The sequence below is a fragment of the Rana temporaria genome, chromosome 9 (genome assembly GCF_905171775.1).
Source record: "Rana temporaria chromosome 9, aRanTem1.1, whole genome shotgun sequence".
Classification (NCBI taxonomy): Eukaryota; Metazoa; Chordata; class Amphibia; order Anura; family Ranidae; genus Rana; species Rana temporaria.
The window spans coordinates 169,175,016-169,187,114 of record NC_053497.1 but is presented as its reverse complement, the minus strand read 5'-3'; the positions used below and the strand labels follow the sequence as shown (position 1 = coordinate 169,187,114).

The window sequence follows — 12,099 nt, the reverse complement described above, 5'->3', positions numbered from 1 at the left end:
ACATCACAGGACACAGAGCGGCATTCATTACTATATGGGTTATATGGAGTACCTTCAGGTGATGGACACTGGCAATCTCAAACAGGAAATGCCCCTCCCTATATAACCCCCTCCCATAGGAGGAGTACCTCAGTTTTTACGCCAGTGTCTTAGGTGTTGGTCATGGTTTAGCTTGCCTCCGCATCCTTGGGATTAGGTGAGCTAACCGGTTCTGTCCAAAGGCCTCAGTGCTAAAGTGGTCAGTAACCGGACCCCAAACCCTTGGGGTATAGCCCATAATGCTTTTCTTTTTAGAGAGCTGGACCCTGGGCCCAGAACTTAGAAACCTTTGGGTGCCTAATGTTTCTGTTGCCAGAGTGCTATATGGGCCCAGGACAGTGGATCCTTCATAGGAACCCAGGGCCTGAAGGTCTAGACATCCCCACGGAGATGGGGGAAGATTGGGCCTCTTGCTTGGCAAAGTCCTGCGGCATGGAGCAGGTAAGTGAGGGGAAAACTTGCGGAACTTGGTTCTTAGCAGGTTTTTTCTGGGGGGTCACAGGGGACATGCCTAAAGTTATGCGCTGCATCTGGCAAACTAGTCACATATCTTAATGATAGGATGGCTCTATGTGTATTATTCCCCATAAGAAGTGACCTCCCTTGTAGTGTTGGAAAAGCATTTGAGTAGGGCCTGTGTGATATAAAGTGTATGTGTGTGTCAGAGAGCTATGCTTACCTGCAAGCCTCCAGGCGATGCTCCATCAGTCTTCCTCCTCAGAGCCTGCAAGCAGGCAGAATGCTGACCTCCTCGTGGTTCCAGCTGGAGCAGAGAGGCTCCCTTCCCCCCAACCCCCCCCCCCTATCGGCGGGCGCGCGCGCGTTCACGTGTTATAGGCGCAATTTGCGCCGTTTAGCTGAGGGGGGAAGGGCGGGTCCGTGGTTTAAGGAAGGGGCGGCCCTTCCTTTTTCGTTCCAAACAGCTCATTCAATACATTGGAACTGGGGAGGAAAGACCAGAGCGGCAGCACGGGGCGTCGAGGACACACAGTGGCCAGAAAGAATATTGCAGTCTTCAGAAGACTGTTTTCAAGCCTAGAAATAGGCTGTTTCTTTTCCATCTCATAGTTTTTCTTTGCAATACTACTCAGGGGGACAGAATGTTTTTTCTTTCCTGGATTTGAAACAAAAAAAAAAAGAAAAAGATTGAAAAAAAAAAAAGTCATCTAGGGGAGAGGAAGCATTTTTTATCCCCCAAACAGGTGTTTGGGCAATTAACTATTTATAGTTCCAAGTACCAATAAACTAGCAGGTGTACCTCGGTATTGTACCATGGCATCCGGGTCAGAGGGTACAAGAGGTGGGGATTCCCCCAGAGAGTCTGAGGTCTCGGACAAAGCTATGCCGCTGCTTTCCCCACAGGGAACCTTGGGGCCATCGGGATCTGGGGCTGGAGCTGGCGCAGGTCAGTCCAACCCTAAGATAGTCACAGACGAGATATTACTCACCTCTTTAAAGGAGATGGAGAAAAGAATGGGAAAAATGATAGCCACAGCTATGCGGGGCAGTAAACGGATTAGATCTCCGTCGCCCGAGCGCGGACCCTCAGAAGAGGAGGTCCTTTCCTCAGGGGAATTGGACGACCTCTTGGACAAGGACCAAGTAGGTTCAGGGATCGAAGATCCGGATACAGAGGAGTCTGGAGCAGTCTCCCAAGGGGAGAGCTGGTGGATTCAAGCCTTAACGGACTTGGTCCATAATGCATTCAACTTGCCAGTACCAGATCTCCAGGTATCGACGGTTTCAGCTTTGGGCTCACTGAGGGCGCCTCAAAGCAATGCAGTATTTCCGATCCACCCTCTACTAGAGGGAGTTTTGTTCCAAGATTGGAACAAGCCAGATAAAATCTTCTTCCCACCTAAAAGATTCTCTGCCCTATATCCTATGGAAGATACATTTTCCAAGAAATGGGCTACTCCGGCAGTGGACGCAGCCATCTCATGTATTAACAAATCATTAACATGCCCTGTAGAAAACATACAGGTATTCAAGGATCCAGTTGATAAACGCTTGGAAGCACTACTTAAGAACTCCTTCACTACTGCAGGGGCAGTAGTACAGCCAGCTGTGGCTGCGATTGGGGTTGCTCAAGCATTATCGGATCAAGTTAAGCAGATGCTTAAACTTATTCCTGCCCAGCAGGCAGAAGAATTTTCGGATGTCCCTAGGGCCATATGTTTTACAGTAGACGCAATTAAGGATTCTATCCAGCAAGCGTCACGTTTATCGTTATCCCTTATCCATATGAGAAGACTCTTATGGTTAAAAAGCTGGGAGGCCGAGCCCCCATGCAAGAAGCTCCTGGTAGGGTTCCCCTTCCATGGAGGACGACTCTTCGGAGAAGACCTAGATAAATACATTCAGACCATTTCAAATGGCAAAAGTACTCTCTTGCCAACTAAGAGGAAGTTTCAGGGGCCTGCGTTTAAACGACAGTACTCCCCTGGGCAGGGGCCCTCTAATGCCAAACAGTATCGACGGCCTCCTGCGAAAGCAAACTTCGGCTTCAACAGCAAATCACAAGGACAGGCTGCTAGAGGCAGAAAGCAGTGGTTTCGCAAACCAGCAAAACCAGCCCCCAAGCCGACCTTATGAAGGGGCGCCCCCACCCACGAAGGTGGGGGGAAGGCTGCGACTCTTTTCAGAGGTTTGGGAAGCCAGCATTCCCGACGAGTGGGTACGGTCTTCCGTGGCCACGGGCTACAAATTAGATTTCCTAAGGTTTCCTCCTCTTCAATTCCAGGAGTCGAGGATTCCAAACGATCCGGAGAAAGGAGCCGCATTAATGTCGGCATTAAATCATCTACTTTCCCAGGAAGTAATAGTAGAGGTACCAGTCCTGGAACAGGGGCTAGGTTTCTACTCCAACCTATTCATCATCCCGAAGTCCAATGGAGATGTCAGGCCAATTTTGGACCTAAAGATGGTAAATACATACCTAAAGATCCGCTCATTTCGGATGGAATCCGTGCGGTCAGCAGCTACCACACTCCAAAGGACGACTTCATGGCGTCCATAGACATAAAGGATGCCTACCTTCATCTTCCAATTTATCAGCCACATCAAAAATATCTACGCTTCATGGTGGCTTCGCGTCACTTCCAATTCGTGGCGCTTCCCTTCGGGTTGGCTACGGCCCCCCGGGTGTTCACGAAGGTCCTAGCTCCAATCCTAGCCAAACTAAGGATCCAAGGGGTCACGATCCTAGCATACCTGGACGACCTCCTAGTCATAGATCACTCGTCTCCCGGCTTGGAGCGAGCAGTGGCCCTCACGGTCCAATACCTCGAGAAGTTCGACTGGGTCCTAAATCGAGAAAAGTCAGCTTTCCTGCCCACAAGGCAGTTGGAATATCTCGGCATGAGATTAGACACAGAACAACAAAGAGTGTTTCTACCTCTGAGGAAAGTCAAAGCCATCAAGGAATTAATCCTACTGGTTCTAAACAAGAAGGAACCGACTATTCGCCTATGTATGAGGTTACTAGGCAAGATGGTGGCCACATTCGAGGCGGTACCATACGCCCAGAGCCACACTCGCATCCTGCAGGCAGCCATCCTGTCAGCATGGAGCAGAAGGCCACAGGCCTTGGATATCCCGTTGCCGCTCTCATCAAGAGTCCGACAAAGTCTGTGTTGGTGGTTAGACCCTCAGAATCTACTGAAGGGGAAGTCTTTCAGCCCAGTGGCTTGGAAGATAGTGACCACAGACGCCAGCCTGACGGGCTGGGGAGCAATTTTGGATGGTTGCACTCGCCAAGGTACTTGGGCAACGCCAGAGAAGCAGTTGCCCATCAACATCTTGGAGCTCAGAGCTGCTCGACTAGCCCTCAGGGCTTGGACGTCAAAATTGCAGGGGTTCCCGGTGAGAATTCAATCAGACAATGCCACGGCCGTGGCATACATAAATCACCAAGGGGGAACCAGGAGTCAAGCCGCTCAGAGAGAGGTGAGCTTGATTCTCCTATGGGCAGAGGCTCATGTGCCCTGCATATCGGCAATATTCATTCCAGGAGTGGACAACTTTCAGGCGGACTTCTTAAGCCGCCAGACTCTATTGCCGGGGGAATGGTCTCTGCATCCACAAATCTTTCAATCACTCTGCCAAAGATGGGGAGTGCCGGACGTGGATATCATGGCATCGAGACTCAACAAGAAGCTAGACAGGTTCATGTCCCGCTCAAGGGATCCGATGGCCTGCGGAACCGATGCGTTGGTTTGCCCTTGGCATCAGTTCAAACTTCTTTATGCGTTTCCCCCGCTCCAGTTACTACCCCGCCTGCTGCGCAGGATCCGGGTGGAGCACATACCAGTCATCCTGGTAGCTCCAGCATGGCCCAGAAGGGCATGGTACTCACTAATCTTAAGGATGGTAGTGGAAGACCCTTGGACTCTTCCTCTACGGCCAGACCTGCTATCGCAAGGTCCGATCCTCCACCCTGCCTTACGGCATCTAAATTTGACGGCCTGGAAGCTGAATCCCTGATTCTCAGGGGTAGAGGTCTGTCTCAGAAAGTAATCTCTACCCTAATCAGAGCCAGGAAACCGGTCTCTAGGGTGATTTATTACAGGGTCTGGAAGGCCTATGTAGGCTGGTGTGAGTCCAAGCGATGGCTTTCTCGCAAATTTACCATCGATAGAGTTTTAAGTTTTCTCCAGCTAGGAGTGGATAAAGGATTGGCATTAAGCACAATCAAAGGACAGATTTCGGCTCTGTCAGTGTGGTTTCAGCGGCCGCTGGCCACCCACTCGCTGGTTAAGACCTTCCTTCAGGGGGTCTTACGTATTAAACCTCCAGTTAAATCCCCGCTTTGTCCGTGGGATTTAAATCTTGTTCTGTCAAGTTTACAGAAACAACCGTTTGAGCCGTTGGCTGAAATTCCTTTGGTTTTACTAACAAGGAAGTTAGTATTTTTGGTCGCCATAGTTTCCGCAAGAAGAGTATCGGAACTGGCGGCCTTATCCTGTAAGGAACCATATCTTATTTTTCATAAGGACAGGGTCGTTCTCCGCCCTCATCCTTCCTTCCTACCGAAGGTTATATCCCGTTTTCATTTGAACCAGGATTTGGTATTACCATCCTTCTTCCCTAAACCTACTTCCAGAAAGGAAGGGTTGCTGCATACCTTGGATATTGTCAGGGCCATGAAGGCCTATCTTAAAGCTACAGAGAAGATCCGGAAAACAGATGTGTTGTTCATTTTACCGGATGGGCCCAAGAAGGGGCAGGCAGCTGCAAAGTCCACCATTTCTAGGTGGATTAAGCAATTAATCACTCAGGCCTACGGCTTGAAAGGGTTGCCTCCTCCAGTATCATTAAAGGCTCATTCTACTAGGGCCATGGGCGCCTCCTGGGCAGCACACCACCAGATCTCTATGGCTCAAGTTTGCAAGGCGGCAACCTGGTCTTCTGTCCACACGTTTACAAAATTCTACCAGTTGGACGTAAGAAGGAATACTGGTACAGCCTTTGGGCAGGCAGTGCTGCAGGCTGCAGTTTGAGACCCTCGGATTCCGGGGGCTCCTCTTTTTTGAGTTAAATTTAAAATTTAAGATTATTTTTCTCAACTAAGTTGGATTTATTATGATTTGAGTATTTCTCTAAATTAAATCCTTTTGTCTTGGAGATGTTCTCCCTCCCCTCATTGTAAGCATTGCTTTGGGACATCCCATATAGTAATGAATGCCGCTCTGTGTCCCGTGATGTAACGATAAAGAAAAAGAGATTTTTAATACAGCTTACCTGTAAAATCCTTTTCTTGGAGTACATCACGGGACACAGAGCTCCCACCCCTCTTTTGGGGAACATTTTGGGAGGCATACTGCTTGCTACAAAACTGAGGTACTCCTCCTATGGGAGGGGGTTATATAGGGAGGGGCATTTCCTGTTTGAGATTGCCAGTGTCCATCACCTGAAGGTACTCCATATAACCCATATAGTAATGAATGCCGCTCTGTGTCCCGTGATGTACTCCAAGAAAAAGATTTTACAGGTAAGCTGTATTAAAAATCTCTTTTTTCACCTTAATGCATGCTAAAAAAAACTCAAGACTTTACAACTCCTTTTTAATTCCTTCTTAGTTTTAAACCAAACTAAAAAAGGTTTGGTTTGCGTTCCTCTTTATTTGTTTGATTAAATAAACGGACAGAAAGGGGGAGACTTTCTAAAACTGGTGCACACAGAATCTGGCAGCGCTGTTTATAGTAACCAATCGGCTTCTAACTTTTAAAGTAAAAACCTGGAAGCCGATTGGTTACTATGGGCCAGATTCACAAAGGGGATACGACGGCGTTTCTCCTGATGCGCCGTCGTATCTCGGTTTCTATCTATGCGACTGATTCATAGAATCAGTTACGCATGATCCGACAGGTGTAATTGTTTTACACTGTCGGATCTTAGGATGCAGTACCGCGGCCGCCGCTGGGGGAAGTTTGCGTCGTAAACCAGCGTCGGGTATGCAAATTAGGAGTTACGGCGGATCCACAACGGATTTTCGTGTTCGCCAAGTCGCCGCTAGTCTAGTTTCCCGTCGCAAAGTTAGTCGTCGTTTTAGGTGCCCTAACTTTAGTCAGCAAACGTATTGCTGTCTAAAGTATGGCCGTCATTCCCGCGTTGAAATTTAAAAATGAACGTCGTTTGCGTAACACGTCCGGGAATACAGAAGTAAGCTACGCGTGTCGCCGTTCGAAAAAATGACGTCACGGCGCGCAAAGCACGACGAGATTTGCGAAACGGAGCATGCGCAGTAGGTCCGGCGCGGGAGCGCGCCTAATTTAAATGGCACACGCCCATTTGAATTGGCCCGCCTTGCGCCGGAGGCCGCCGGCGTAGTTTTCATCGCAAGTGCTCTGTGAATCAGGCACTTGCGATGAAAACTTGCGGCGGTGTAACGTATCTACGATGCGTTACGCCGCCGCGATTCTACGTGAATCTGGCCCTATGTACATCTGCACCAGATTCTCTGTGCACCAGATCTGGTAAATCAACCCCGAAAGTGTTTATTGGAGAGAGACCTATACTGAGAGGAACGTGTCACTATTTCTCAAAATATAAAGCGGAGTTCCACCCAAAAATGGAACTTCTGCTTTTCGGATTCCTCCCCTCCTCCGCTGTCACATTTGGCACCTTTCAGGGGGGAGGGGGGAGCAGATACCTGTATAATCCAGGTATTTTCTCCCACTTCTGGGCATAGGCCCACCACGTCCAGCGCCTATCTTCTGGGAGACACAAAGGTCCTCACGCATGCGCAGTAGGGAACCAGGAAGTGAAGCCGCAAGGCTTACCGAAGTTGGACCCCGAGGGACAGATCGGCTTCGGATGCCGACATTGCGGGCGCCCTGGACAGGTAAGTGTCCATATATTAAAAGTCAGCAGCTGCAGTATTTGTAGCTGCTGACTTTACATTTTTATTTCCGGCGGAATTCCGCTTTAATAGTGAAATTCTGATTCTGCCCTTTTATTTGTAGGCTGCAAATTGAAGATAGTACATGTATGTGAAAGCGTGTTTTCTGCATGTGTTCTAATATGTATGATGTTTTTGTACAGGGGTCTGGTGGAGAAGAAGCTGGCAGCCTGTGTGAACATTATACCACAGATCACCTCCATGTAAGCTATGCACCCTGATGGCATAACCTCTGTTTTTTTATATCCATTGTCTCCCCCCTTCCACATGTGGCATCTAACACCATTGTCTTCCATGCCACACTCCTTTCAGATCTCCCAGCTTGTATGTTCAAAGTTTTTTTTTTTATTTACCAATTTTTTAAAATAAATTGTTGGGACACTATTCCTCATACTGACATCCGGGGGTGGGGCGCCATTCCTCCCACTGACGCCAATGGTGGGGCGCCATTCCTCCCACTGACGCCAATGGTGGGGCGCCATTCCTCCCACTGACGCCAATGGTGGGGCGCCATTCCTCCCACTGACGCCAATGGTGGGGCGCCATTCCTCCCACTGACGCCAATGGTGGGGCGCCATTCCTCCCACTGACGCCAATGGTGGGGCGCCATTCCTCCCACTGACGCCAATGGTGGGGCGCCATTCCTCCCACTGACGCCAATGGTGGGGCGCCATTCCTCCCACTGACGCCAATGGTGGGGCGCCATTCCTCCCACTGACGCCAATGGTGGGGCGCCATTTCTCCCACTGACGCCAATGGTGGGGCGCCATTCCTCCCACTGACGCAAATGGTGGGGCGCCATTCTGGAGCCGGTGGTGGGGCGCCCTCCCTCCCACTGGAGCCGGTGGTGGGGCGCCCTCCCTCCCACTGGAGCCGGTGGTGGGGCGCCCTCCCTCCCACTGGAGCCGGTGGTGGGGCGCCCTCCCTCCCACTGGAGCCGATGGTGGGGCGCCCTCCCTCCCACTGGAGCCGATGGTGGGGCGCCCTCCCTCCCACTGGAGCCGATGGTGGGGCGCCCTCCCTCCCACTGGAGCCGATGGTGGGGCGCCCTCCCTCCCACTGGAGCAGATGGTGGGGCACCCTCCCTCCCACTGGAGCCGGTGGTGGGGCTCCCTCCCACTGAAGCCGGTGGTGGGGCTCCCTCCCTCCCACTGGAGCCGGTGGTGGGGCTCCCTCCCTCCCTCCCTCCCACTGGAGCCGGTGGTGGGGTGCCCTCCCACTGGAGCCGGTGGTGGGGCGCCCTCCCTCCCTTCCACTGGAGCCGGGGGTGGGGCTCCCTCCCTCCCACTGGAGCCGGTGGTGGGGCTCCCTCCCTCCCTCCCACTGGAGCTGGTGGTGGGGCGCCCTCCCACTGGAGCCGGTGGTGGGGCGCCCTCCCTCCCTTCCACTGGAGCCGGTGGTGGGGCGCCCTCCCTCCCACTGGAGCCGATGGTGGGGCGCCCTCCCTCCCACTGGAGCCGATGGTGGGGCGCCCTCCCTCCCACTGGAGCCGATGGTGGGGCGCCCTCCCTCCCACTGGAGCCGGTGGTGGGGCGCCCTCCCACTGGAGCCGGTGGTGGGGCTCCCTCCCTCCCACTGGAGCCGGTGGTGGGGCTCCCTCCCTCCCACTGGAGCCGGTGGTGGGGTGCCCTCCCACTGGAGCCGGTGGTGGGGCGCCCTCCCTCCCTTCCACTGGAGCCGGTGGTGGGGCTCCCTCCCTCCCACTGGAGCCGGTGGTGGGGCTCCCTCCCTCCCTCCCACTGGAGCTGGTGGTGGGGCGCCCTCCCACTGGAGCCGGTGGTGGGGCGCCCTCCCTCCCTTCCACTGGAGCCGGTGGTGGGGCGCCCTCCCTCCCTCCCACTGGAGCCGGTGGTGGGGCGCCCTCCCTCCCTTCCGCTGGAGACGGTGGTGGGGCGCCCTCCCTCCCTCCCACTGGAGCCGGTGGTGGGGCGCCCTCCCTCCCTTCCACTGGAGCCGGTGGTGGGGCGCCCTCCCTCCCTCCCACTGGAGCCGGTGGTGGGGCGCCCTCCCTCCCTTCCGCTGGAGACGGTGGTGGGGCGCCCTCCCTCCCTCCCACTGGAGCCGGTGGTGGGGCTCCCTCCCACTGGAGCTGGTCATGGGGCACCATTCCTCCCACTGGCATAAGTGACTAGGTCACTGGGGATGGAGACCCCTGGCCTAGGTGAGTGATGCACACCGTCTTCCCTTTGCCACCTTTTTATATGCACTTTGCATATCCCAGAAAGCAAAGCCTTTCATTCAGTAAAAATGGAGGTGACAGGCCTAGTGGGGCGTCATCGGGATGTGTGCCAGCTGAACCCGGAACAGCCGGCAACCTCTTAATGGCGTCACACCAAAACATTGCGGCGTGGGACCGAGCGCTTCCAGGAGTAAAGAGGATCTCAGCTGGATATGCTGGGTGGATGGGTATCGAAAATGTACAGAACTCACCACCAGGGTAGTAGGGGTTTAAAAAAAAAAAATACAAAAATGGTGGGGGGGTTGAAATGTGCTCAATATTATTATTTTTTTTAATAACTTTGTCCTAGTTCTGATTAATGTCAGTGTTAAAACCCAGTTATGCATTAGTGTACTGCAACCAGGCTGCATATCCAAAATAATCCTGAATGCTGCCTAAAATACTAATTCAAATGCCGCAACGTGCATGGACAGATTGGCTGAAATAGTGCTGCTTTTCTGCCCACGTGCATGAGGCCTTACAGTAATAAATACAGGGCTCGTTTACGTTTTTTTTTACACTGCTCAATGCTGCAACAAGGTTTAAGGTACACTAGAGAATTGGACCACGGCTCTCGCATACAAAGCAATGATCTGGCTCTGCAGGTATGATAACGTCAACAGCAGCGACACAAGTACGGAGGAGGAAAGAATAATGTTTATTCCATTTACATTGAGCAAGAAAATGCAGCCAATGGGGGGCCCCCCAGGTATTGGGCAGTAAGGGGCCCCTCATGTATTGGCCAGCAGGGGGCAACGGGCTAAGGGCATTTTTATCATGAGATGATTCTACTGGCTGCCCACACCAATTTTTCTTATGGCTGCCCGCAGGAGTGAGCTGGGTGATCTTTTTTTTTTGCACTGCTTCCAGTTATAGCAGAAAGGAAATTGTGCGCTGTGTCTTAACCACTTAAGACCCGGACCAATATGCAGGTTAAGGACTTTGCCCCTTATTGCGATTCGGCACTGCGTCGCTTTAACTGACAATTGCGCGGTCGTGCGACGTGGCTCCCAAACAAAATTGGCGTCCTTTTTTTCCCACAAATAGAGCTTTCTTTTGGTGGTATTTGATCACCTCTGCGTTTTTTTTTTTTTGCGCTATAAACAAAAATAGAGCGACAATTTTGAAAAAAATGCAATTTTTTTTACTTTTTGCTATAATAAATATCCCCAAAAAAGATATAAAAAAACATATTTTTTTCCTCAGTTTAGGCCGATACGTATTCTTCTACCTATTTTTGGTAATGAGAACGATAATGGGTTATTATTCCTCCCCTCCCAATGATACCAAGACAATTTACACTACCACTGGCCATAGTCCGGCCCCCCTAATGTCTGAAGGTCAATAAACTGGCCCTTTGTTTAGAAAGTTTGGAGACCCCTGCTTTAGACAGTTGACAAGGTTCAGCAGCAAAGTCCCTGACCTGAAAATAAAAGCCTCAGCCTGCCAGTGGCGGCTGGTGCTCCAATTTTTTGTTTTTGGGTGGGGTGCAAACAAACCAAAAAAAAAAAAATATATATTATATACTGAAAAAAACATCAATTGTAGACACTGTGGCCCATCACAAGCAGCTACTGTGGCCCATCAAATACACCCCCCACCACTGTAATTCAGGCGCCCCGCGTCTGAAAGGGGGCCGGATGCCTGAATAGGGTGTAGCGGTGGCAACCATTATTAGATTCATGCTAAGCATGAATCTATCCATTATTCATAGAGGGGGTGGCTGGAGAGAGGGAGCGGCGCCCGTGCGCCCTTAATGGACCCTGCAGCCTGCACTTCATCATCAAGCTCTGACAAGGGTATGCATCAAATACCCCCAGCCCCCCCCCCCTTTTTTTACTTACCTGACCCCGGGCCAAAAAAGTGTGCTTGCAAGACCGCTGCGCAAATACGGTGTGACAAAGTATTGCAACGACCGCCATTTTATTCTCTAGGGTGTTAGAATAAAAAATATATATAATGTTTAGGGGTTCTAATTAGAGGGAAGGAGATGGAAGTGAAAACACAGGGGAAGCTCCATTAGCATTGCTGGTTGTCTTTGTCATGCCAACGGCCACCACAAGATGGCGCCAGATCACAGAAGGAAGCATAGGCCTGTAGAAGGCCGCAAATCCGCGGCCTCAATTACCGGCCGGCGTGGCCCGACGCGATCGCACGGCGGGGGGAGGTGGGGGCGGACGGAGACACAGGATGTGTCCCCTACCTCCCACCGCGCGATCGCGGCCTTCTGCAGGCCTATACTACCTTCGCCAGGCACCAGGTCGCTAATTCTAGTCGCAATTGCGACCTGGTGCCCGGATTTCGTCGAACCCTGTACTAATGAATATATGTTAAATTCCTTCAACTGTTTATACTTTATTTCTTGAAAGTAGGTGTGTAAATTGGGGCAAGCTGGTAGGGGCCCCAGCGCATTACTTTGCCCAGGGGCCCATGATGCCAT

The 12,099-nt window shown here is 51.7% G+C and overlaps 1 protein-coding gene across 3 annotated transcripts in view; it reads left to right on the top strand.

Annotated features, from left to right (window-relative positions):
* CUTA (cutA divalent cation tolerance homolog) overlaps nucleotides 1-12,099 on the top strand; it is a 40,371-nt gene that overhangs the window by 18,146 nt on the left and 10,126 nt on the right. For all 3 annotated transcript variants that reach the window (XM_040324982.1, XM_040324983.1, XM_040324984.1), the window contains one exon: nucleotides 7,585-7,644. In XM_040324982.1, coding sequence (XP_040180916.1) covers nucleotides 7,585-7,644 — 60 coding nt within the window. The remainder of the gene's footprint in view (nucleotides 1-7,584; nucleotides 7,645-12,099) is intronic.